The 27,177-nt window shown below is 47.9% G+C and overlaps 1 protein-coding gene across 3 annotated transcripts in view; it reads left to right on the top strand.

The window, feature by feature from the left end:
• Positions 1-27,177, top strand: part of SLC2A9 (solute carrier family 2 member 9) — a 255,749-nt gene that overhangs the window by 200,711 nt on the left and 27,861 nt on the right. For all 3 annotated transcript variants that reach the window (XM_087434919.1, XM_087434920.1, XM_004432273.3), the window contains one exon: positions 25,815-25,942. In XM_087434919.1, the coding sequence (XP_087291045.1) occupies positions 25,815-25,942 (128 nt within the window). The remainder of the gene's footprint in view (positions 1-25,814; positions 25,943-27,177) is intronic.

Genomic DNA, 27,177 nt, shown 5'->3' with positions numbered 1-27,177 from the left:
CAGCCACTGAAGAGTTTGAGGCTGGAATGTGACATTATCAGACTGCGGTTTTAAAAGTCTGCAGTCTGGAGATGAATTTAGAGGTAAAATATGGATGATGGGAAAGACCTAGTAAGAATGAATTCAGGGGGGTCATTAAGGTATTTGTATCAGTTAGCTATCACTGTGTAACAAATAACCCCAAACCTAGTGGATTAAACAATGCCCATTTATTATTGCTCCCAAGTCTGTGGGCCGACATGGTAGTTTTGCTATGCTGGCCTAGGCTCTGCTTATCCTCACTCATGTCTGTGTTTGACTGGCAGGTTGGCTGGATGCCAGCTAGTCCAAAGTGGCTTCAACCACTGGTCTGTCATTGAGAGGGGTGACTTGGCCACGTCTGTCACCATGCAGCAGGCTAGCCTGGCTTGCTTACATGATGGTAGCAATGTTGCAAGAGAAGAAGTGTGCAAAACCTCCGGAGACCCAGGCTTGGAACTCAACATCACTTCTGCTGCATTCTTTTGGTCAAAACAAGTCACAAGGCCAGCCCAGAATCAAGGGGTGCAGAAAGAGACTTTACCTCTCATGGGGGGGGCTACAACGGACTGTGGCCATTCTGTTACTGAGCCCTCAGGGACCGGTGACCAGCAAGTGGCTCCTTTTGTGCTGAGCCACTCGTGCCAATAGAATGAGACCAGGTTTGGAATAGCAGAGCAGAAACTTTACTCATTGATTAATGAATGGAGGAGGCAGAGCTCATGCTCTAAAACACCTTCTCCCTGAAGGGAAGGTGAGCAGGGTTCTTAGGGATGTGAAGGGGGAGGGGTCTCCACGTCATCGCTGGGGGGGGGTGGTATTTGGGGTATGCGCAGCTCTTTCCTTCTTGCACACAGCACCATTTGCACACGTTTCCTTTTGCACACGGCACCCCATCGCCATCTTGGACCTTTCTGGTTTGGTTCTGCCATTTGGCCATCTGACATTGTTCTGCCTTGGTTCCTATAAGCAAGCACAACTTAAAGCATTAGACATGGAAAACGTTTTAGGGACTTCCCTGGATGACAATTCTACAGTCTTCCCAGAAGTTGTAACCATAGAATAGGCAAGGGATGACGATTATGGGCTCTCATTTTAGAGACAAATATATGTCATTCATTCATTCACCCACTTCACAAATGATTATTGAGTGCACACTATGGAGCAGGCATAGTGTGCCTGGAGATATAGTCGTGGACCAAACACACACACGCGCGTGCACACACACACACACACACACACACACACAGGCTCTGCTGTCAGGGGAGCTCATCTTAGGTAACAGTCAGAGGTCAGGGTCCCCACCGGGAACATACGGCGCACTCAAACTGGGATAATTTGAGGAGTATTTGATAACAAGACAAATTGCCTTGGTGAAGGCAGACTACAGAGAAGTGTCAGAGACCTTGATTAGTCTGATGGCCTCAACATATGACACTAACTTCCAGCGGCCCACCCCTTCACCTATTGGCCCTGCAGGAAGTAAAACAATTTACTATAAGTTAATTCATCAAAAGTCAACACACTGAATGGCCAAATTGCTGAAACCAAATCATAGAGAAAACCAATGTGCTGAATTTGTCTTGTTGCTTTTAGCTATCTGTCAAGAATGTACAGAATTTTGTGTGGAACAGAATGGTTTTAACAGCTTTTATAGATTTCTATGTTGTTCTTCATTTTGCCTGCATAAGTGAATTTTGAAGAATTCTCCTCTTTTTTTCCTGTCTTGGTTCCCTGTTGTCATAGCCAAAGGTTTCTGAAGAGAGAGAAGGCGTAGCTGAGTGGCATAAAGAATACTCTCATCCACAGTAAGAGGATCCGTGTCTTCCTCTCTCTCCAAATCCGTTAGGTTCCAGAGATGCGTATAACAAGTGACAGGATTTGGATGGCAAGGGATATGTCAACACACTTATCTTAATTTATTTGATTCCCGTGTTTGGAAAACAAGAGTTTGGATAGCAGAGGTTCAGATGGCAAGGGGTCCCTGCACATCCAGAGACTGGCTTTCTCTTATTAACGTGTTCTTATTCACGAATGCATTTTACATCTTCGTCTTTTGGTGAATCGACCTTGAGCTGACCATGTGACCTTCATTAGTCACTTCTCTGAGCCCTGGACAAGGAGACACCACACCCCACTGCCCCAGGTAACCCACAGGGAGGTTGTGACGCTCAAGAGAAACGGTCTCTGGATGCTCCTGGAATCTCACTGCAACTTTGCCAAAATCTGCAGCAATTTGGGCAAGTGTTCGTCCCTCTCCGGGTCTCAGTTTCCCCATGAGCAAAATGAGGGGCTGAAGCAAATTAGTTCTCCAACTGAGTGACCACAGAACCCCCTTCTATGGTCAAACATACCCCCTGCCCCCCATCCAGGCCACTGGGTAGGCAACAGAAATGGCATTTTAACCTATTTTCTGGATGATTCCTAAGCAGCGAGCCCAGCCCAAACCACGTCCCTGTTTGTGGAAGCTTCCAGGTTTAGTGACCAACTCCATGGCTGCCCGGAGACCCGCACCCAGGTGAGCTGGCCAAGTGGAGCGCTGGCCGTCCCCTTCTCCTGCACAGACCATCAGGGCGACAGTCAAAGTTGTGGTAACAATGACAACGATGACAGTGTGAACAATCATGTGTGTAGTGGGCATTTCAGGGTCTGTGCTGAGAATTTCACTCAAGCTGTCCCGTTCAGCCCCCATACCAGCCCCACAAGGCAGATCGTCTTATTCCCGTTTTGACCATCAGGGAGCTGAGCCTCAGAGAGGTTATGACTCTTATAGGTTATCCGTGGCAGATGCTCCTGAAGTCGGTGGGACAGCAATGTTTGTGCTCTTAACTACTGCAGTGAGGTGAATGGTGACCCCCAAGATTCATGTCTACTCCGAACATCAGAACGTGACCTTCTTTAGAAATAAGGTCTTTGCAGATGTAATTAGTTAAGGATTTCAAGATGAAATCATCCTGGATTTAGGGTGGGCCCTAAATCCAACGACCGGTGTCTTTATAAGACCAGGAGAGGACACAGAGAGACACACAGAGGGGAAAGTGAAGTGAAGGCGGGGGGAGGCAGAGACTGGAGTGACGTGGCTACAATCAAGGAAGGCCCGGGGTTGCTGGCAACACCAGAAGCTAAGAGAGAGGCGTGGGACGGTTCCTCCCTTGCAGCCCCCGGAACTGTGATCTGGGCCTGCCATCACCCTGATTTCTGGTCTCCAGAACTGTGAGAGAATGAATTTCTGCTAAGTCACCCAGTTTGTGGTGATTTATTACAGCAGCCCTAGGAAACTAATATAGCCACGAAGTTTACAGGAAAATATTTCCTTACCCTCAGGCAGCTGGAGATGTGGGGCCAGTGGGCTTTGGAAATGACAGATTTCCACCATCTAACACTCAATACCAAACAGATGGAGGGCAGGCTGCTCGCCAAGCTTATGGTGTGTATTCTGCTTATTCAAGAAGACCAAGGGGTGTTTTAACGTGAATGTTATCTTCCTTACGCTGAGCCGAATATTATCTTCAGCACCAGGTACTTTGCCACATTCACCCTGATCCTCACGGCACCCTACAAAGGAGACACCCTCACCCCAAGAGGACGCCCGGGCTCCATTGAGCCTGCCCTGCCCACATCGCATGGGGTGTAGATGGCCCAGCCAGGATCTGAACCCACATCCACCCGACTCTGAGGGCTCATCTTTCCTGCCATTCCCCCTCACATTTTTCTAAATGTTTAGTTTTCTTACTTATCTCTTTCCCACAGCCTAAGGCAGAGTTAATTAGTGAGCTTATCTCCCGAACACGAATATGAAAATATGGCAGTGATCTTGACGATTTTCTGCCAAGTCCTCTCCAGAAAGAGTCATCCCTCAGAAGCAGTCTCAAGCAAACACTGTTCTGAGAAAGAATTTGAGCCCTTACATGTCTCAGTGCCTAAGCCTGGATTTTCAACAGAAATGTGGAAAGGTTTAAAAACTCTGGTTCTGCAGTCCCTGGAATCAATGACAATCGCCCGGCTTCTAGCGCTTTTCTGTGGCTTCCCCCAGCAGCTGTCTTCCTCCTGGCTGTCACTGGGGCAATTCCTGGGAACCTGGCAGAGGAATCTGTCACTTCATTGTTCCTTGAGACTGCTGAGATGGAGAGAGAATGATTCTCCATCTGAGTGTATTAGTTGGCTACTGTAACAAAGGACCACAGACTAGTGGCTTTAAACAATGAAAATCTGTTCTCTCCCAGTTCTGGAGACCAGAAGTCTGAAATCAAGGGGTCGGCAGGGCCACACTCCTCCAGAGGCTCTGGGGGAGAATCTGTTCCGTGTTTCTCTCCTAGCTTCTGGCGGCTGCCAGCAGTTCTTGATACTGTGATACATGTGATCACACTTAGGACCCACCCTGATAGTCCGGGATAAGCACCCCCTCTCAAGACCCTTAACTTAATCATGTCTTTTGCTGTGTAAAGTAATATTCACACACTCCAGGGAATGCAAGATGGGGTAAGTGGGGCACCCCACCTCCCTCCTGTGGTGGGGTAGGGAGGGGCTCACGACTCTGCAGTAGCCCCCCATCTTCACACAAATCCTCCCTCCCTCCTTCTCCACTTCCTCCCCCATTTCTAATCTCAGAACGGGTGAAGGGGTTCAAGATCTGTGAACCAATCCTTGTTGGCTTTCCTCGTGCATACTGCATGCGGTGACCTGGCAGCTGACTGTGAAATTTCCACCTCTGTTGTTTCTTGGTTCCGAGTCCAAATGAAGCTTCCACGTTAACATCATCCCATTACCCATGCCATGTAAATATTGACTAGACACAATGCGAGTAGAAGGCAAGGAGTGCTTACCTCCACTGAAGAGGGTCAGGGAGGCATTGAGAAGGAGCACAGGCAGCATCTGGATCTTGAGGAATCAGTAGGAAGGAGTTTTAGAGGGCAAGTCTGGGTGGGGCGGGGGCTGTGTTAGTTTCCCGTGGCTGCTGTTACAAATCACCAGTAACTAGGTGGCTTAGAACAACACACATTTGTTCTCTTACAGTCCTGAGGGTCAGAGGTCTGAAATCAGCTTCAGTGGGCTGGAGTCAAGGTGTTCGCAGAACGGGTTCCTTCTGGATCTAGGGGGATTTGTACTCTTGTCTTTTCCCCCTAGAGGATGCCCACATTCCTCGGCTCGTGGCCTCCTCTTCAGTCTTCAAAGCCGGCAGCGTAGCATCTTCTCTCTTCTCTGACCTCCTGCCTCCCTTTATAAGGACACTGTGATTACACTGGGCCCACCTGGATTGGATAGGGCAATCCAGACTACTCTCTCCATCTCAAGATCCTTAACTTAATCCCATCTGCAAAGTCTCTTTTGTCATATAAGGTCACATGTTCACAGGTTCTAGGATTCAGATGCGGACATCTTTGGAGGGGCATTCCAGGTAGTACTAGCATTTTCTAAGATTAAAACGCATGAAATAGGATATGTTTGGAAAGTGGACAAGTAGTCCAGGTGGTGGGTGATGTCATGGGGGAGCTGTGGGTGTCAGCAGAGGGGACTAAGAGGAGGGCAGGACCAGATCAGAGCCTGCTTTGTATACTCAACTTGTACGTGATTGTATTAGTCCACTCAGACTGCCATAGCAAAGCACCACAGACTTGGGGCTTCAACAGCAGAAATCTATTGTCTCACAGTTCTAGAGCCTGGGAGTCCAAGACCAAGGTGTCTGCAGGGTTGGTTTCTCCTGAGGCCTCTCTGCTTGGCGTGTACACGGCTGTCTTCTCCTTGTGTCCTCACATGGTTGTCCCTCTGTGTGTGTCTGTGTCCTCATCTCCTCTTCTTACAAGGACACCCATCAGAGTGGATTAGAGGCCCCCCAGATGACCTCATTTTACCTTAATCACTTCTCTAGAGGCCCTTTGTCCAAATACAGTCCCATTCTGAGGTACTGGGGGTTAGGGCTTCAGTATATGAATCTGGGGTGGGGGGTGGGGGGCACAATCTAGCCCATAACAGTAAAAAGTAAGGGTTTAAAAGTTTAAAAGTAACAGTTTAAAAGTAAGGGTCCTGGAACAAGAGGCCTCCACAGTTAAGGCACTAATTCTACCTCTTACTAACAGTGCAGCTTTGGGCAAGTCGCTTAACCTCTCTGGGCCTCATCTGAATATTAAAGATAACAACAGTACCTACCTCCCTGGGCTGTTGTAAGGATTAAATCCATCCTTTCATTCAACAAACAATTGCTAGTGGCAACCAAGTTCCAGGTGCTCCTGTAGGTGCTGGGGCTACATAATGAACCAAAGAGACAAAAACACCTGCCACCACGGGATGTTTATTACAGTGGAGGGAGACAATGTAAAACAATATGGAGAGTCATTTATAGTGTATTGGAACAGGATAAGCACTATGGAGAAGATTAGAGCAGGGAAGGTGGACGGGGAGTGCTTCTGGGAAGGTACTGTGACTTGACATAGGGTTGTCAGGGAAGCCTCGGTGGCAAGATGACAATTAGGAAAGATGTGAAGAATGTGAGGGAACTAGACATCCCGATAGCTGGAGGAAGAGCACACCAAGCAGAGAACAGCCAGTGCAAAGGCCCTGAGGCAGGAGTGTGTCTGATCTGTTTATCTCCCTAAATCTGGTCCTCCTGTTGTATTCCCTTATTTCAATGAATAGAACCACCATTGACCTACTTGCCCTGGAGGTCATCCTAGACTCTCCATCCCCCTCATTCCCCACTTCCACAGGCACTGGTTTTGAGGTGGTCTCAAAACACCACTCTCAAGACTCAACAGGGAAACTAACAGATCTCAGCAGAGGACTGAAATTTGACAATTAATATTCATCATCATCATCATCACCACCATCACCACCATCATCATCACCACCATCACCATCATCACTATCATCACCATCATCACCATCATCATCATCAATACCATTTATTGAGCACTTATTATGGGTCAGGTATGGTGCTAAGTACATTACCCGCAGTATCTCCTTTTAACAAGAAACTCAAGAGTTAGTTGAGAAAGAAAGTGAGGCGTCCCACTTCATTTGCCCCAGCTGCTGTCAGAAACCCACGTGGCTGCAGGGCCTGCAGGCTGGGATGGGCAGTGGAAACAGATCACGAAGGAAACATCAGTTCCACCTTCCTTTCTTCTTTCACAGCTTTAATAACCAAACTCTTGCGGGGGCCGGGGAGGGGGGGATTGGCATTAATCTTGTTTTAATGCGTATTTTTCCAAATGAGATGTAATGACATGATAATGATTCGTTTCTCTGAGATGTCAAAAATAAACAGCTAAAACGGAAAAGTGGCCCGTTGCGTTCACGCACTATCCATTGTTTTTCTGTTAATCTGAGAAAAGGCAAGATTCATGCTGATGAGAGTACTTGAAGGATTTTTTTTCATCTCCCATATTAGGAGCAGTCTGGCCAGCATTCGGAGGAGATTTTAGGCACCAAAAGATCGACTCTTAAGGAGCAAAAGATGAGGTTTCCCAGAGAGGCAACAGGAATTGCAGAGGACCCTGGGCTCTGAGTCCCTCCCTCCTCGGTTGGAATCCCCAGGCAGCCACCAGCATGGCCGTGGCCTCCTCTTACCCTCTCTTGGGTCAGTTTGCCTCCGTGTAAAATGGCTCATGGGTGTTGTGAGGATTAAACGCAACAACATACGTGAAGCAAGTGTGGATGCAGTGCACGTGGCAGTGCAGGGAGTGCATTCAGCGGCACTGGCTGTCCCTCCCTTCCCCACGGTGCCTGTCCTAGGACCAGTGATAAGGGTGAGCGTCTTCACCGTGTTCGTGGATGGGCTGTTTTGCCTGACATCCCAGGTCTCAGCCCCTGCCTCCTTCCCCAGTTCTCAGACGGTCCCTGACCTGAGCCAGGGAGCAGGAAGGCTACTCCAGCTCCCTCCACAGCTGAGGACAGGGAAGGGACAAAATAGTTTGGCCCTTTTCTTTTTTTAAAGATTTTTATCTGTTTTGTTCATTTCTGTATGTCTAGCATCTGTAAGTGAGCGCCTGCTCTGTGCCCAGCTTTGTCCCAGATGTGGGGATAAGCATCTAGAACAGCCTCTGTGGAGCTCACGTTTCTAGATAGGGAGTTAGGCAGAGCCCAATAATATATAAATATAAGGCTGGGTCATCGTAAGTCCCATGGGGGAGGAGGGGAGCAAGATTAGGAGATAAGGACAGAACATAAGGGGGTGCATCTAACTGAGGTGGTCAGAAAAGGCGTCTCTGAGCAGGTGAAGTTTGAATAAAGATCTCCACAGTCAGGAATTGAGCCGTGCAGACACCTAAAGGGAAGTGTCCCAGGCAGGGAATAACTGAGGCAAGAACCTGCCTGGCACGTTCTAGAACAGTGCTGCCCCATAGAAATGATTTTAGATTTTCTAGCAGCCACATTAACAAAATAAAAAAGAAACAGGTAAAGTTACTTTTAATAATATATTTTATCCAGCCTTTATATCCCAAACAGTATCATTTCACATGTAATCATTATATAAGATGTGTTAATCTGTATTTTAAATTTCTTTTTTTCACACTAAGTCTTTGGAATCAGTGTGTGTTTTACACTCGCAGCGCATCTTGATTCAGACTGACTGCATTTCATGCTCAATAACCCCCTGAGGCTGGGGGCTACCATAGCACCGTTCTAGAAAGAGCGAGGAGGTGGGTGTGGCTGGTGGAAGCAGAGGGAGATGGAGTCAGAGAGTGGGAAGGAACCCGTCCCTGTAAGCACAGTTAGTGTAGCTATTGGATTCCAAGTGCAGAGGGAAACTGTTGGGGGGTTTCATCCGAGGGCTGACTTAGTCTGATTTCTATTTCAAATGAGCGCTTTGGCTGCTGTGTGGGTAACAGATGGAGGAGGTGTGCCCCAAACATCTCAGAGAGTGCTCTGAGGTGAGTCGTTCAATAATACTAGCAACAGCAGCTGTAGTTGTTCTAGTAATAATAACACCACACCAATAATAATAATTAAGGCTTTAGAGTGTACCAGCCACTTTCACACCCATCACCCTATTGGATCAGTGTACCCATCTTACAGATGAGGAAACTGGGGCTCAGAGGGTAGGCCATTGGCCACACCTATCACAGTTAGTATCAGAACAAGGACTGGGGCCATTCCGCCGTGCCACAAGCGCTTCCCCACCCTCCTGAAATCGGTAGCTGGAGCAGAGGGGTCCCAGGCGAGACACTCGGCCTGCCTCATTTCTCTGCGTCACATCCTTCCATCCAAGAGCCATATGCTTTGAAATGCTCTGTTTGCCAAGATGGCAAATCATGGGCCCTGAGGCCAGATTCCTGCAAGGCAGCCGTACTGCAGGGACCTTGGGCTGTCTCATCTGCCGGTGGTGGCAGATCTTCAAAGAACGTCACACATGGAACCAGCTCCCACGCATTCCCCTGTTTCGTGTCCTGGAAAGAGAGCAGGGAACTTCCTCTGCCACATGGCACCTAGGGAGAGTCATGGGGTTGGGGTCAGACCGGGCTGCCCCTCTGACAACTTGTGACATCCTTGGACAGTCGCTTGGCTTGAGACTACGCCTCCAGCTTGAGGGTTGTTATGCAGTAAGGACTGTTCAGCGTTACACACGGTGCCTGGCACACAGGCGGTGCTCGGTGAGTTTAGTTTCCTTCCTTGCCTCCCTCCCTTTATTAAGGCAGATTTAAATATATTCTGTAACACAAATTATAAATTCAGAGTTCTAGAAGGAAATGATAAATGGTCTGATAGAAATTTGATTTTTCAAAAGCCTGCCAAGATGATGGGCAAATGGTAATTTAATGATGCCATTACATGACTTGTTGGAGAAAATTCTAGAATAGTGTTTCTCAACCTCAGCACTGCTGGCATTTGGGGCCGTATAACCCTTTGTTGTGTGGGCTGTCCTGTGCATTGTACGATGTTGAGCAGCCTCCCTGGTTTATACTCATTAGCTGCCAGTAGCATCTCTTTTTAGTTGTGACAACCAAAAATGTCTGCGGACATTGCCAAATGTCGCCTGGGGGCAGAATCACCCCCGGTTGAGAACCACTGTCATGACCTCATGTTCTGGAATAACCACAGGCTCCAGACTCAAGCCGACCTGGCTCCTCCGCCTCTCACTTGCTGTGTGGTTTTGGGCAAGTCAGTCTCGTGTGTGTGTGTGTGTGTGTGTGTGTGTGTGTGTGTGTGTGTCTGTCTGTCTGTCTTCCTCCTCTTCCTCACTTCCCCACCTCTTTCCTCATATCTAAATAACGGTATCTTTCATTGAGTGTCCACTGTGTCATGTATTAGATCCTTAACTTAATCCCATCTGCAAAGTCCCTTTGCCAGATAAGGGAACATTTTCACAGGTTCTGGGGATTAGGACAGGGACTTCTTTGGAGGGGAATTATTCTCTCTGTTACAACATCCTTTATGCTCTACGTTTGCATGAAGGGAAGAAAAAAACCAAGAATACTAAAGGGCGTTTCCTCTCTTTTATGCTTCCCATGGACACCTGAACAAAGTCGAGAAACTGTGGGCTTCACGCTCCTCCATCCTTGGGCCTGAAGGCCGGGGCCCCTCTCTCTGAGCCGGTCCAGCTGTAGCATGACGATGATGCATAGCTTACAGGGTTGGTATCAGTTGAAAAGAAATCTCTGAAAAGTGGCTGATAAAGTGCCAACTCACAAAAGCACTCAAGAAATGAAGATGGAGGCTGTTATTAGGATTTTCCTAAACTGCAGGTCAGCCTCCCGTGTTTAAGAAAGCTGCCCCTGTTGGTCCACCCCGTGTCAGCAGAAGCCTGTCTTGGGGCAAGTCCCCTCTAATGCCTGGCGGTCCCGGAGGCCGAGGTTGGAGACCTGAGATTATTCACCAAATCAAACGAGCCTTCGGGTAGAGTTGGTTCTGAGAGGACATCAGAACGTGTCGGGGTTGTTTTTCTGAGACAGCGGCAGCCTCCAATCGAAAGGCTTCCCACCGTGAAGCCTCGTTTATCAGACCCGTCCAGAAGGAGCTGGTCCGTGTCAGTGTGCTGCCTCAGCCCAAGGGGATTCCCTGTGCACCCAACTCCTCTAGTTAAATAAAATGTGGCTGAAAGTGTAAAACCAAGCTTGTTAGAATTATGTCCTAAAAGGCTGACAGGGAGCTCTCTATGGGGAGAAGAATGCGTGAGCCTCAGTGCGTGGATTTTCTGAAGGCTGTGTGCCATGATTTTTGCTCTTTTACTTATTCTCAGTTATGTCCCAAATGATTCATTCAACAAAGATTTTGAACAAATACTGTGTGTCAGGTACTGCACCTTGTACTCAGGATGCAGAAATAGAGTCAGAGACATTTTCTGTCCTTGCGAAGTTCATAACCTAATTAAGAAGACAGCCACTCAAACTGGTCGTTATAGATCAGCCTGGGAGGTGCAAACTCGATGGGCTTCCCTGTCAAGTACCGTGAGAGGAGCTGGATGAGTAAGGGTGACAGGAAGTGCACTCATTAATGGAAAAATATTTGTCAAGCACTTCTTATGTTGATCCGGCCCGGGAGATGCTCTGGTGAATGACTCAGGGACCCGGTCTTTGCTCTTGGATCTTCTATCCCAGGGGGGCCTCAGACCCTGGGCTGCCCCATGACAAATGCAGAGTTACAGAACTCTGACCAGTAAACTAATAAATCGTTTAAGATTCATGACAAGTGCTAAGAAGGAATATATAGGGTGAGGGGCTAGAGTGATGGAAGGAAGAGCTGCTTTAGTGAGGGTGGACGGGAAGGCCCCTGGGAGGACCCAGTATTGGAGGCAAGACTTGGATGCTAAAAAGGAAGCAACCCTGTGAGGATCTAGGAGAAGAACGTGCCAAGGTCCTGAGGCAGGAACTTGCTTGAAAGGTTCAGGGATGGCTGGAGAGTTGTTAGCCAGGGAAAGAGATGAAGTTGGAGGGATAACAGGGGCCCGATGATGGAGGATCTCGTAACTCTTCGGTAAAGAGTTAAGATTTTATTTTCAGTGCAGTGGGAAGCTATTGGAAGTCTGAAGCAGAGAAAGGATTTGACCTATCCTCAAAATGTGAGAGACGTGGCTATATTTTCAATCATTCATTCAACAAGTAGTCATTAATCACCTACCATGTGCCTGGCTCCAACCTAGGCCCAGGGGATGCAAAGATGAATAGGACTCATCTAGTGGGGAAATGGCCATGTTCGTTCATTCATTCATTTGCCAATATTTATTGAGCCCTTATACTCTGTGCCAGAGAGTGTTCTAGAAATTGGGGCAGTGCATGGAACCAAATAGACAATATATCTGCCCTCAAGGAGCTGATGTTCTGCTGGGGGAGGCTTACAGAAAACACCTAAAAATATAATGCAAGGTAGTGACGAGCGCTCTAAAGAAAAGGCATGAAAAATGGGAAGAGAGAGGATGGTGGAGGAGGTGCTCTCTTAGACAGGGTGGCCAGGAAGGGCCTCACTGGGGAGGTGATAACGGAGCAGAGAGCTGAGAGACAAGAGGGAGGTGGCCATGCAGATATCTGGAGAAGAGCAATCCGGGCAGAGGGAACAGCCAGTGCAAAGGCCCTGCGTGTAATCCAGCGCTCGAGTGGGAAGCTCAGGGTAAGATTGAGGATCCCCAGGGGCACACACCGGCCTCAAGGAGGACTTCCTGGGGGAGTGACTTCTGAGCTGGGGCTTGAGAGATGACCAAGGTTCAGATCTGAGCTCCATTGAACAACGTGCTCTTTCTTTCACAAGGTGTGAGTTCCTTATCACTTGAGGTGTACAAGGGACCTTGTTGATGGGATTCCAGAGAAAGGAGCCAGGTTGACCTGGAGTCCAGCCCTAGCTGGGACGGGCGCAGCCCAGGAAGGGACAGCATGATTCCTAAAGAGGCAAAATGAATGAGGGGCTTGCAGCCCTGTGCTGGGGAAGGCAGGGTTTCAGCTCCTCATTTCCTATTCCCTCCCCTGCCCATTCGGTCATTGGCTCCGTCGTTTATTCTGTGATAGATACTCTCATGCATTTGTTCAGGCGCTGATTCATCCATCGCCCCCCTTCACCTGACACCCCCTCACTGAGCAACTTGTCTGGGCCAGGCCTGTTGGTTTGTCCCTCATGGATCCATGGGGACGACATGCGGCGTCCCTCAGTGTGCGGGGTCTGTGGGCGCACAGAGGAGGCAGGGGACAGCTAGTGATGTGCAGTGAGTTTTAAAAGGTAAGGAGGAGTTTTCCAGGCAGACAGGGGTGGAGGAGAAGGGAGGGTAAGTAGGAAGACCACCTGGCACAGGCCAGGTGCCATCGGGAGCTGTAGGCCATCATCCTCTGCTGCGGTCTCAGCTGCTTTGCCCTTTCTGATAAGGCTGGAAATTCACGTGGCAGAAAGAACCCAGGCTGTGGAAATGGGCCAGATGAACAGCTGTCTTCCCACGCAGCAGGAAGGTTTCTGCTCCCCATGCTCAGGAGCCAGGGCTGAGCGGAGCCCGAGAGGGGTTCAGCCTTTTGATCTGGAAATGGCTCAGCTGTGCGGAGGCCGGCATGTCACAGCCAGCCCCTGGATGAAAACATAGCGGGGGCGCTGGTTCTGCAAAGAGAGCGCTCCCTGACTTCCAGGGGGAGCTTTACCTCAGTGTTAACATCTGCTGTGGCAACGGGTGCTGTGGGCAGTGCAGGTTTGAGGAAGACGCCTGGAAAAGAAAAATAAGCTCGTTCACCACTGAGAGAAACTCCCAGGAAAAGTCAGAAAAAGTCCCAAGGCCTGACAAGGTCGCACGTGCACAGAGAACTTGAACTCTGCCGCCATCATCTATTCGGGCGTTCTCGGACTCTTCTGTTTTAATCATCCGTGCACGGGCTTCCTTCTCTGCGCTCCCTCACTCAGCCTCACGGCTGGCATGGCAGAGAGACCATGCATCGAATCCGATCTCTGGCACGTATTAGGCAAAAGACCTTGGCCAAGTCACCTCAGCTTTCTGTGCCTCAGTTTCCCCATCTGTAAATTGGGGATAATACTGCCTACCTAGAAAGAGTCTTGGCCACATTAGAATTAATTACTATAACTCTGCATAGGCAGCCACAGTATGGGTGCTCAGCACATGGTAGATATCATCTTGTTGCAGATGTTTACCTTGACTGAGAGGATTCCATGGGAAGTCCAGTAGACCTGGGTGTGAATCCCATCTCTGCCACCGCCTTACCAGCTGTGGGACCTTAGCCAAGAGTTCTTACCCTGGGCCTGATTCTCTCAGTAGTCATTTGCCTGGGACAGCCTCAGATTGCACCTGATATCCTGATGTGACCATCTGAGTCTCTGAAGATGTCCAAGTTTGGAAAACAAACCATACGGTCTCCCCACCCATCAATAAAACAGGCATGGCATTGCCACTCTCCAGGACTTCTGGGAGGATGAAAGAAGAGGATGCAAAGGAAAACCAATGAACCTGAAAATGCCCACCCACCCCACCCACACCCTGCCTTCAGCCAGCCACGGTAGAGTCGCGTTTACAGAAATATCAGTCTGATATCCAAAAAGAACGAGCAGTTTAAATTCTACCAGAGCCAGTCATGAAGACACCCTTTGAGGCATGCAGCAGAATTTGCTGAAAACATCATTCTCCATCTCTCTGGATCTCAGCATTGCCAAAGGATTGAGTTGCCACAAAGCCAAGCTCCTGCCCCCGCCAAGCCCCTGAGTCTCTCTCACATTCGAAGCCCTGTGCTTTCCCCTGTCTCTCTCTTCTTCTCCTTCTGCTTGGTTCTTCCTTATCTAGATCAATTCACTCTCTCCGGAAATACAACTTGATATCTTCTCTTTCCCCTGTTTCATAAGCGCAATAAACCCTTTCAAGCAATCAAGAAATAATCAAGTTGAGATACCACTGGGATGAACAACCGCCCTCGGGATTTCTGAGATGCGAGACATTCTGTTTGTAAAGCCGGATCGAGCTGGTCACCCTAGATGCCCCAGCAGTCTAGATTGTAAATCAATGAGAGTTCAGAAAAGGACGAGCTACTGTAGGCTTCAGTCTTGGGCAGAGCAGGACTTTGAAAAACTAGGATGGGTTTCCCCAGAAAGAGACCCTCAGACAAGGACTCAAGGAAAGCAGCTGATTTGAGGGAGGGCCCCAGAAAACACTGGGAGGGGAGCAGGTACATGAGGTGGGAAGAGAAGGCAGCCACAGGAAGGCGCTTTATGGAACAAGGGCAGAATCCTGCCAGAGAACCTGAAACACTGTGGGAAAGACACCTCTCAGAGTCATCCTCTAGGAAGTGCTTACACCAACTCCCCACGGTCCATCCTGGGGAGAAAGAGGTGTCAACTCTCCAGGCCTCTGGCTTTTGGAAGCCAGACAGAGCCCTCTGCTGGGGGGCCAGCAGGCAGGGGGGCCAGCTGCACTGAGATGGGAGGGCCGATGGAATCAGGATGGGCCGCCAACCGCATCTGCTTCAGCATTGCAGGGTCTTGAGCAGAGAACACCATGACCCCGCAGGATTGAAGATGCCAGGACAGTGGCTCCCCAGAACTGTGCCCCCAGGGCCCAGAACAGCACCACCCCAGAGCAGGAACTCAGTAATTTGTGTTCACCGAATGAATAAACAAACCGGTTCATTCTGCAGATGGGAAAACCTAGACGCAGGCAGGGGTGTGATCGCCTCGAGTTACAGGTCCGCACCGTGTCCCCAGGGTCCTTGACTTTGTTCCAGGCAGCACCCACACCCAAGACGCTTCCCTATCCAGTCACCCCTGCTCGTCTGTTCTAACACCCCCTAGTGTTCATCCCAAAGGAAGAATGTTGAAGTATGCCATGAGAACCTACTACCAAGACCCTGACCTCTGTCTCTGTTGAAATACGAACTCCCGACCAAGCTTAGAACAGATCCTCTGAGTGGGGTTAACCCACCAAACACAACACATCACTGTGGGTTTCTCCTGAGAGATTTTAATTGTGTTTTTTTAACCTACTAATTAGCTGTCCACACTCATTAGGATGTGGCAGCTCCTCATTTTTCATTGGAATTAGCAGAGTCGTTTTGGCCTTTATGTGACCCATTTGCTCCCAGACTCTTCAAAAACATCCTCTCCCCCAGAAACTCCAGGCTGGAGACATTCAAACCTAAGAATTCAACTTAAAAGTCCAGATTAAAGAAATTCCACTGGAATAAGCCTCTGTCAAACACACTAATTGATAGTCAAGAGGGGGAATCACTTCACGTTTCAGTGAAGCGGAGTCAGGGAGGAATTTAAGCGAGTTGCGTGATTGATCCTATGCAAATTCAAGGTGGAACCACAGAAGACGGTTGTGAATGACACTGAGAGGCATGAAGCGCTTTTTCTCAAATGTTTTTCTAATTTTTTTCTCACGTTCTTAACCACTGTCCCCTAACCAGGGTCCCCGTCTGCCTCCACACTCTTCCTCTGCTGACCCCTGCCCCACTCTGCAATACGGACCACACTCCAAATCCCAAATCTGGTCGTGGCTCTCTCCTGCTAAAACGTTTCAGCTGGCCTACTGCGTCTCCTGCCAACAAACTCTTAACCCCCTAGCATGGTGATCTAAACACTATAGGATCTACCCAGCAACCTCTATAGATGATGCCTCTGCCGTCCCACCTCCCTCATCTCTACCTGGGTTCCCACCAAGCAGGCACCCCTAAACCCACTCCCATGTTCTGCCCCATGCTGGTCCCCTGACCCAGTCAGCCCTCCATCCCCTTGACCACATGATGAATTTCACTCACCCTTAAAAGACCCATTTAACTGTCATCATTTCCTGTTCATTCATCCATTCAACAAATGTCTATTGAACCAAAACCTCTGTTAAGGGGCACAGTTTGCTACGGGGAAAGCAACAGTGAGCAAGAGAAACAAGATACCTGCCCTCAAAGAGCACAGTAAATGAGCAAAAGAATAAAGAAATGAAAAGATAATGATACCATCCATGGAAGGAATAGGTGGCAGTAAAGGGATCTCTCCCTTCTGTCTAATTAAATACACACTCAAGTCTCGTCCCCCTCCTGGAGAAGCCTCCCTTCCATTTCTCTAGGAGACATGTCCCATGTAGGTGAGACACAGGCTGGGGTCAGGACCTTTGCTGGTTACTTGCGTGGACTTTAGTTAGGCTGGGAGTGGGGGAGAAAGGTGCTGTCACTTATGTGTCACATCCTGGGAGCCAAGCCCATGCTGAGTAAATTGCCCTTAGCCTTGTGTGCCCTAAAGTCTGTCCAAAGCCAGGGGCGTTTCCAGCAGTGGGAACAGTCTGAGGAGGGGCAGGAGCTAGGAATTCCCAGGAAGGACGTTGAATAGAACAGACAGGCTAGTTTGGAATTCTGAAACATAGGGAGTCTCACTTCACCTCTCTGGCCTCAGCCTCCCCACCTGGAAGATGGGAATGGAGCTGGACAGGTGGTTCCTGATTTTGCAGCGTCTCTGGGTACAAAAGGAGCAAACTGCCTTTTCTTTTTCAGTTCAGACCAGTGACTCCTGATGACTTGTGATTCTTCCTTCTCCAAGATCAACAATGACTGAAGCTGTATCCCTAGGGGGTTTATCTCTCTCTTTCTAAAATAATTTTAAAATCTACATAGGGAAAACTTTTCAAGAATCTGGCACATAGGAAGTACTCAATGTATTAACTATTTTTATTATTATAATTGCCCAGAAGAGATGTGGTCCAGGAGAATGTTAATCTTGTGATGGGGCTGGCTTTCTTGACCCAGTGGATCCCCAGATGCTAGAGGCTCCTTGAAGGCAGAAGTTGAGTCTGCATCTTGCTCACCATCAACGTCCCAGCACTGTGCCTGGCACACAGTCAATACTCAACAAGCGTTTCTTGAGTGAATGAGTGATGAGAAGAAGAATAACTGTAACTGTTGATAGCACGAAGCCTTTGCTGTGTGTTAAACACATTGCTAAGCATTGTCTCATCTAATCCCTAAAACAAGGCTGAAAGGGAGCAACTATGGCTCTATCTTCACTTTAGAGAGGAGAAAATTGAGAGCCATCGCTATGACTTGCCTGTGGTCACACTGGCCATAAGGGGAGAGTTTATCTGACTCCAAAGCCAGAGCTTCTGGCCACCAGCCTGCCGCCTCAGCATGGTGCTAATTTACCATGAACCAAAGAAGTGCTAGAACCAGCTTTACCAAGATTTCAAATAGCTCATCAAGTGCCTGGATCAGAGGTGGGGAAACTGAGGCTTAGAGAAGGACCAAAGCCTCCCACCTTATCATCTGTGGAGCCAGAGGTGCCCACAGAGTCAGAACTATTTTTAAAAGCTGATGCTTAAGGGAAAAATGTGTTTAAAGGATTAAGTGACATATGGACGCACTTGTGGAGATTGTTACGGAGATTTCTAGGCATTTTAAAGGGCTTTTGAAATTGGCGATAATGGTTCCATTAGAGGAATTTTAATAATACGAATTATGGAAAAATTTGGACAGTTCCCCTTTATTTATTTTATACAAAAATGAAATAAAATTTGATATTCTACTCAGGTACCAGTCAAGAGTTAGAAAATAGAAGAGGAGGAGGAGAGAGGTAAAGCCCTGACATGGGGAAGCTCGTGGGGAGCAGAGATAACAGCGCTGTCTGCGGGAACCCCGCAGGCTCACATTGCTAAGCTTGTTTCACTTAATACTCAAAACAATGCTAAGAGATATTGTTATCTTCATTTCATAGATGAGAAAATTGAGGACCATAGATACAACTTTCCTGTGCTCACATAGTGAGCAAGTGGAGATGGGAATTTAAATCAGGTAGAAAGGAGGTTGTGGGAAGAGAAGAGGTGTCAGGTGGTTCCTTGTGGTAGACACCAGGGGGCGCCACTGTCCAAAACAGCTTGGTTGTTACAACAGGTGAACTAGAGAACAGAGATTAACTGTAATGTTACACACCACTCCATGCTGTTAACCATAGTGTTATGCCCACCCTATGCTCTAACCATAGTGTTCTACCCCATCCATGCTCTAGACATAGTGTTCCACACCATCCGTGCTCTATACATAGTGTTACGCGCCATCCATGCTCTAAACATAGAGTTCTACCCCATCCATGCTCTAACCATAGTGTCATACCTCATCCATGCTCTCACCATAGTGTTCTACCCCATCCATGATCTAACCACACTGTTCTACCCCATCCATGCTCTAAACATAGTGTTACACCCCATCCATGCTCTAAACATAGTGTTCTACCCCATCCATGCTCTAGACATAGTGTTCCACACCATCCATGCTCTAGACATAGTGTTCCACACCATCCATGCTCTAGACATAGTGTTCCACACCATCCATGCTCTAGACATAGTGTTACACACCATCCCTGCTCTAATCCTAGAGTTCTACCCCATCCATGCTCTAACCATAGTGTTCTACCCCATCCATGCTCTAAACATAGTGTTACACCCCATCCATGCTCTAACCGTAGTGTTACACCCCATCCATGCTCTAGACATAGCGTTCTACACCATCCATGCTCTAGACATAGTGTTCCACACCATCCATGCTCTCACCATAGTGTTACACCCCATCCATGCTCTCACCATAGTGTTAAACCTCACCCCATTCTCTAAACAGTCTTATACCTCACTCCATGATCTTTACCATAGTATTATACTCCCACTCCTGAAGCAAATACTAAGGTAGAGTCTAAGATATGAAGACTTAGTTAAATACTGTTAGGCACAATTATCGCAGCAGTCATCGGGGAGTCTAACACTTAAAGAACAGACGATGATAGCAGAGACTCTTGTGCCCCTCCTCACATGCCCTGCTGCACCCTTTCTGTGCATCCCAGTCAGACCTACAGCTGCCACCACATGCACCTTTTTGTCTGAGGGCTTCCACACCCCACTCGGCCCGTTCTCATGGCTGCCAAAAGTGCTGCCCAACGAGCAGCCCTCGGCCAGTGACCACAGCTCCCTTGGCCCCAGATGGGAGGACTCTGAGATGTGTTTTCCACACTGTTTCCCAAGGGTCCCAACTGGATTAAGCTCTGGTGGCCCACAGTGGTAACTTGCTGATAACACACCCTATATTCACTTCCTTCAGTTACCCACACTCTTACCAGCGTGTCCTAGGATCAACTTGCACATAAACTACTTGTCAGGGTCCACTTCTGGGGGAATCCAGAATAAGTAGCCAAATAAAATAACAATTGAGAACCAAATAAGATAACAGTATATGTTGACCAAGAGACATAACCATTTGGGGCTTATTTTCAAAGTTCCACCTGTATTGAACTACTAGGCAGTAGGTGTTGAGTACCGTGGTATGAAGAGAGCCCTGCGCAAGGCATGTTGGATACAGTGGAAACAACAGCACAGATGCCTCACCATCTTCTGTCCTTTCGAACTGAGGCGCGGTCAAAAGAACGCAGGATTTGGGATCAGAAGATCCAACTTTGTGTCCTAACTCTTCTGTTTACAAGTGGGACTAGTCACTTGGGTGAGGCCCTTCATCTTCTAGAGTCTTGGTTTCCTCATCTGTGATCACAATTCATAACTCATACTTTGGTTGTGAAGGAAGATTCAATGAGATAAGACATGCAAAATCTTTTTGTAAACAAAATTTTGTCTACAAAATAAAGGGCCCCAAACCAGAGGATTTTAAAGAAGGCATTCTCTTGTCAAAATCCCTTACAGTTGAAAAAACAACTGCCATTTAATGTTGAAGCATATCATTTTAAGATGAGCAGCACCTATACACCTACCACAAGAAACACCAATATCTTGCCTTTAAAAGACTAATTACCAAGGGATTTTAGGTAACTATGGTCATGTATTGCCTTGTTATAGAACCTCCCCCCCACAAATATCTAACAAAATGAGCTGCAAAAAAAAAAAAGTTGCTAAAAAAAATAATAACAAACATTTACACAGAAAAAAAATTGGCCAGCAGCAACCGAACAAGGAAATATACCATAACTTTGAAAATTGGCAGCCAATGAAGGATAATTCTAGCACAGTATATTCTGTCTCTACTCTTCAGCAACAGCACTGACCAGAAAAGAGGATTCAAAAAAACCTCTAAGAACTGTCACTAACATCCCTGATTTGTAGGGGAAATAGTGTGAGGAGATGAGTCAGCAATCCTGGAGAAAGATGAAAAAGATACCTTCCCCACAGCAGCCCACTCAAAGGCCCCGGCTTCTCATCTTCCAAGACCTTGTCCTGATTTAAGGACACTAGCTGAAGCCCACAGAAGTAGAATGTTCCCCTGACCTCGTGGAATGGTTTCTGGTGTATGTCACTGCGCAAAGTCTCAGAGGCAAGAGAGAGCAGACTTCCGATCCTCCAGAAAGTGTGCCAGCAGCTCTAGCCAAGTTTTCTTCACACCCTACCCCCATCTTTGATAGAAAAGTTACTAAAGGACAGTGTTCACATCTCAGACTGTGACTTGAAAGACAAGACAATACAGAAGAAGATAAGAAGACAAGATGTGGAAGATGAATCACCTGCCATATGAGAGCACATGGAAATCTGTGTGAGCAGCTCACTCTGCATATAGGGAAGACGAAGAACAGCGGCACGGGGAATGCACCAACATGAGACACTAGAAGAAGGAGGGAAAAAAGGGAAGGAGAAAAGAAAGAAGGAAGAGATTGCCCAGAGCATGCAAAATCTATGCAGAAAATATGAGAATAAAGTCATTCAAGAGACGATAGATACAGAAGAGAGACAAAGTTGATCAAACATAAGAACAATAAGTGTCTCTGAAGTAAAGAATCCAACAGGTAGAACAGGAGAAGTTTTCAAATATAACGTAGGAAGTAAATGAAGAGTGGATCTGTAGTTCAAAGGGACACACTGTGTTCCAAGATTGTTACAGGGAGATTAACACCAGACCCATCATAGTTAATGAATAGTTAAGCTAGTAACTTCAAGGATAAGGAAAGATTTCTTCAGGGCTTTAGGTAGAAAAAGCCAATCACCTAAAGGAGAAATGTTAGACCAGCTCTAGGCTTCTTTATAGCCATGTTCAATGTCAATGCCAAGTACCAGAGTAAAATGGGGATCACCCTGGGTGGAAGGTTTAGGGATGACTTTTGTTTCCTTTTTATGCCTTTCTATATTATATGCTTTCTTTAATTGTTTAAAATGGGAAAATATTACTCGTGATAATCAGAAACAAATAATAAAACTATTTTCATTTTTGAAAACAAAACAAAGATAAAGGACCTCCCAGAAATCCATTCTGTTTCCATAGCAAACCCCATTCTTTCTCATTTTACCCTGGATTTAAAGAAACAGACCATGAGAGACTCAGGAAATCAGGCTACCAATGCCTACAGACAGAAGAGAAACAAATGAACTCCAGGATTTGGGATAAAATCATGAAGACCGCTAGGTTCCTTTCATCACATGGTTTAAAGATTGTTGTCTTAGACTTCTTTGCATCGCTACGGAGTGACTAAGACTCAGACTCAGGAGTCACACAGCTTTGAGTTTGCCTCTCACTGGTGATGTGATCTTGAGGAGATTTCTTAACTTTCTTAGGCCTCGAGTTCTTTATAGGTTAAATGGGAAGAATAATAGTAGTAACTAGCACATAGCAGCAATAATTAAATGAAATAATGTATGTAAAGTGCTTTTCACAATGCCTTCCGCGTAGTTACCATCACCCGCATCAGCAGCTGCAGTGGCACCATTATCATCTCTTCTATCATTATTACACCATCATTTTCATTTCTACCATCATCATCATCATCATATCACTGGCATCATCATCACCATCATCATCATCATCATCATCACTCCTTGCTAAGAGACCTTGGGCATGTCACTCCCCTTCTCTGGGCTTCAGCTAACTCATTATAAAATGGAGGGGAATAACGCAGAGGAGTTTTGAATTATTATTATAGTAGCTAACACTTACTGAGTGCCTCTCATGTGCCAGGCTTGTACTAAGTGCTTGCATATAGTAGTTCATTTAATCCTCACAAACACCCCCAGTAGCTAGTCCCTACTGTCATCACTTTACAGGCGAGAGACCTGAACTCTAGCGAGGTTTGGTGGAGCCAGGACCTAAACCTGTTCTTACTGATGCCAGAGCCCAAGTGCTAGGCCACTGTGCTGCACCACCTTCTCTGGTTGTTAAGTGCAAGGGAGATAATGGGAATGAAAACCCGTCAGCACAGTGGGCTGTGCAAGCTCCTCACGGTTGCTTGTATTTGTCCTCAGTGGGTGGCCTGAAGGCTCAGGCAAGGAAGGAGACAGGAGACCTGATGTAGATGTACTGTGAACTCCAGGGTGTCTTAACTGTTCTTCCGTTGATCCTGCAGACCTTTACAGAGCACCTCGTATGTGTGTCCTAGGTGCTGTGCTGGGAGCAGGGGCCGTAACTAATAAATAAGTCACGGTCCCAGCCCTGAAGCAACAAAGAGGCCTGCAGGGAGGCAGGTTTGTCAATGTTCTGTCCATTGTAAGCTGATATACCGGCACCAGAAGTGTTAACTGAGTTATCCTAAGATGCTTCCAAACACACCTAGGGAAGTCGAGGAAAGTGAAACACCAGCCCTCACACAGGGTATAGTTGTGAACTGACCCCTACGATATGCTGCAAAGCTCCCAGTGGTGTTAGCTGCAGGACCAACTGCGTGTGTGACACAAACACTTTCTGACAATGAAACGTCGTGCACTCTACAGACCTAAAGGCTGGTTTTAGCACATTTTAATGTGTAACCATGTTCTCGCACACATTGATAGATAGCTTTAAGATATGGAGGGTCCATTTTCTTTGTAGTAAACAACATATCAAATCTTTTCAAAATCACATTTTGAGCATTTAATTCAAGTATGTAAATATTGATCTAGTATCTACTCTCTGTCAAAGATACCAGGCAAATGGAGATGCTGCTGGCCCTGGAGGGGCTCACGGTCTGGTGGGGGGTGAAGGGATGGGCCATTCTGAGTGATTTTTGATATGTTTGAGTCTAAGGTCTGCTGGCAGTATAGCTGGGTGATAACGGTGAGTGTTCTGGAGAGACACAGGCTTGGGTTGGTCCTGGCTCTGTGACCTTGGGTTGCTTGGGTGAACTTGATGATGAACGTTGTGGTTGTGTGCAATGCTCACAATGAAAATGTTGCCTCCGTGGGGTGGAGTCTCTGAATTCAGCCCCTTCCTTGCATCCCCATTATCACCATCCAAGCCCTCTAGACAGCCATCGCCTCCTTCCTGCACTGCCCAACAGCCTCCTACATCCACTCCTCACCCTCCGGTCCTTTCTCCAAACAGCAGTGATGCCCGCGAAATGCAAATTGACCACATCAACCCGTGCTTAAAACTCCTCATTGGTTTTCTTCTTTAGCAAACCCCTCTCCTTGATCTACAACAGGCTGCCTCATGGGCCCTGCTCACCTTTGCCACCTCGTCCCATTCCCCCCAACACTCCCTCAGGTGTCCAGATAGATTGGCCTCCATTCTAGACCTTGACCTAATCCCTTTCACCCTTCAGGGCTCTGCCCTCCCATCCCTCCACCCAGCATAATCTTCCCCAAATCTTCACAAGCTGCATCTCCTCCTTCAAGCCACATCTCAACCTTCACCTCCCCAGAGAGCCCTCCCCCAATCACTGCTAACGCAGACCCTCCCCTGTTGTCCTCTGCATTTCCTCCAGAGTGCTTATCACATGCTGACATTGTTTATTCATTCACTCACTTCTTTTTTAGTAAATAAGTCATCTTTTCTCTCCCACCAGATGAGGGAGTCCCACGAGGGCAGGGACATTGTCACTCTCATCCACCACTGTGGGACCACCCCCAGTGCAGTCAGTGATCATGGAATGTTGATGGAAGGAATGGCTCTAGCCTAGTGTTTCCAGACGGCTCAGTGTCTCTCTCAAGATTGGTAAAGATCCTTAGGGATTTCCCTTCCACCACCCGCGCTTCTTGTCTGTGGAGCCCCTAGGAGTAGATATAATGGGCAGAGTGGAGACTCCATTTGGGGATGAGGGAGTGCAAACAGGAGCCCCATGGTCATGCCAAGCCCCAGGTCCTGGGTTGGGGCCAATCTCATTGAGTGGGACATTCAGGAAGAGGAGGGTGCATACCTCAGAGATTCTCACCGGACATGATATGTGGAGGGCATTCGGAAACGTGTGGGAGCAGTCTGGGTTGCCATGGTGACCAGGAGCACTCCTGGCATCAGGAGGCAAGGGGTGATAAACATCCTGCAGTTGCACAAAACAGCTTCTCAAGATAAAGAATGTCCTGCCCCAATGCCAGTTCCGTTTCCACTGAGTAACAAATACCCCGCTGCCAGGGTGACTCAGGGACAGGGGCCACCACGAGTCTAGTCGAGGGGAGGTGAGGAGGACAAAAGGATAGCCAGCTGGGCAGGGGCTCCCATCCTCTCTCCAGCAAGGACTAGCAGAAAAGCTCTGAGATGTGGAGGTCAGAGCCCCAAGCCTGAGTTCTGGCTCTGCCACTCAGGAGCTAGGTGACCCTGGGTAAATCAAGTAACCTCTCTGGGCTTCAGTTTTCTCACCCAGGGAATATGGCAGCAATTCCTGCCTGACTCAGTTATTCTGAAGATTAAATTATCAATATTCCTAACACAATATATTTGGTAAATGTCAGTTGCCTTGTAAATCAAATCTGTACACATAGTACTCAATTTCAAAGGCATTTGGAGAGCCAAGAGGATAATGAATCTCTCCTTTGGATGGGCCAGGTCAGAGAAATGATCTTTATACCTTTAGCAGTTAACGGCTGTAACTCCAGCTCCCCCTCCCGAAGCCGTCACTCACACGGGCAAAGCCGGCTCTTCCCAAGAGGGCGCTCCCTGCCACACGGGCGGGTCATATGGCAGGCGTGTGGAGAAGGATGCTGGCGGCATGGCCTTCTCAGGGTGATTAATTCCGTGCCCTGGCTCTGATTGCAGGCGGCATCCCATTCATCTTGACCGGCGAGGTCTTCCAACAATCACAGCGGCCGGCTGCCTTCATCATCGCGGGCACCGTCAACTGGCTCTCCAACTTTGCTGTCGGCCTCCTCTTCCCATTCATCCAGGTATGGCTGACAAGGGGCTTCTTGCCCTTGGGGTTTCCTCTGATCAGCAGCCCTCTGAGTGAGGGGTGAGTCACAGGGCAGAGGCTGGTCCTCTCCCACCTGGAAACTCACACTATTGTCCTAAGGAATGGAGAAATGTACTTGGCCCAAACCTTTAATCCCCTTTCTCACCATGCACCTTCCAGGAGCTGCCCCTAGATGCTAAGGGCTGCCTCAGAAGGAGTGGGCTTCCCATTACTGAGGGTATGCAAGGAAACCTAGGTTAGAATCTCAAACCTGCAACCGCTCATCATTTTTGCAATGTGCTTGTCACTGTGTTACACAAAGTCCATATAATAGTTCCAGTGCACACTGTAATCCTGCCACGCATTTAACATCCTCATTGTCATCATCATAACCACAGCTATTGGGGTCCTTGTCCCCAGGGTGATGGTGATTGACAGGAAAATGCTAACTCTGGAAATGGATACAAGTTCTTTTTGTGTAGGTAAACATTCCATTCCTTCATCTGCTCATTAATTCAACACATATTTATTGCATCCCTGCTGTGTGCCAGGCACTGTTTCAGGCAAGGGGGACAGAGTGGGAATAAAAGCCTGTGTTCTTTTTCAGGCCTGGTGTTGAAAAGAGAAGTGACAGAGGTGGACATGCTGTTTTAGAAGGGGCAGTCAGGGAGGACCTGTCAAAGGAGGTGACATTTAAGCAGAGACCTGAGTGAAGTGAGGGAGCAGCCCGGGAATGGAGAAGTCTAAGCAGAGAAAGAGCAAGTGCAAGGGCCCTGAGGCAGGGCCATGCTTGGCCTGTGTAAGGAACAGCAGGAAAGCCAATGTGGCTGGAACAGAGTGAGCAAGGAAGATGGTTGAGGTAGAAAATGAGATCAGAGGGTTCTCTGGGGACAGAACACAAAAGACAAGGACTTTACAAATGTTCCCCACAGAGCAAGGGGCCCAGCTGCATTCACAGAAGGCGAGTCAAGCTTCCCTGCTCTAATGCCCACCAGGGCTCCCTGCTGCCCAGGGGACTAGGTGATACCGCTGGTAAAGGTGAGGCTCCACCAGATGTCTCTGAGAAAGAACCTGCCATCCATTCTCAGAAGCCCTATCAACCCTCCTCCCCCTACTCAGTGAAGAGTCTGCCTGTTGGTTAACTAACCCCAAGCCCAGCCCATTCCGGAGACCCTGCTGCAAGCCTGGCTGAGTCAAAGGTCAGCTGCCCGGCCGGCCGCGGGCCCTGTG

Source organism: Ceratotherium simum, chromosome 8 (genome assembly GCF_057802395.1).
Source record: "Ceratotherium simum simum isolate JZ-2026a chromosome 8, ASM5780239v1, whole genome shotgun sequence".
In the NCBI taxonomy this organism is placed as follows: Eukaryota; Metazoa; Chordata; class Mammalia; order Perissodactyla; family Rhinocerotidae; genus Ceratotherium; species Ceratotherium simum.
The sequence above is the reverse complement of the archived record's forward strand: the minus strand, read 5'-3'. Positions and strand labels throughout refer to the sequence as shown.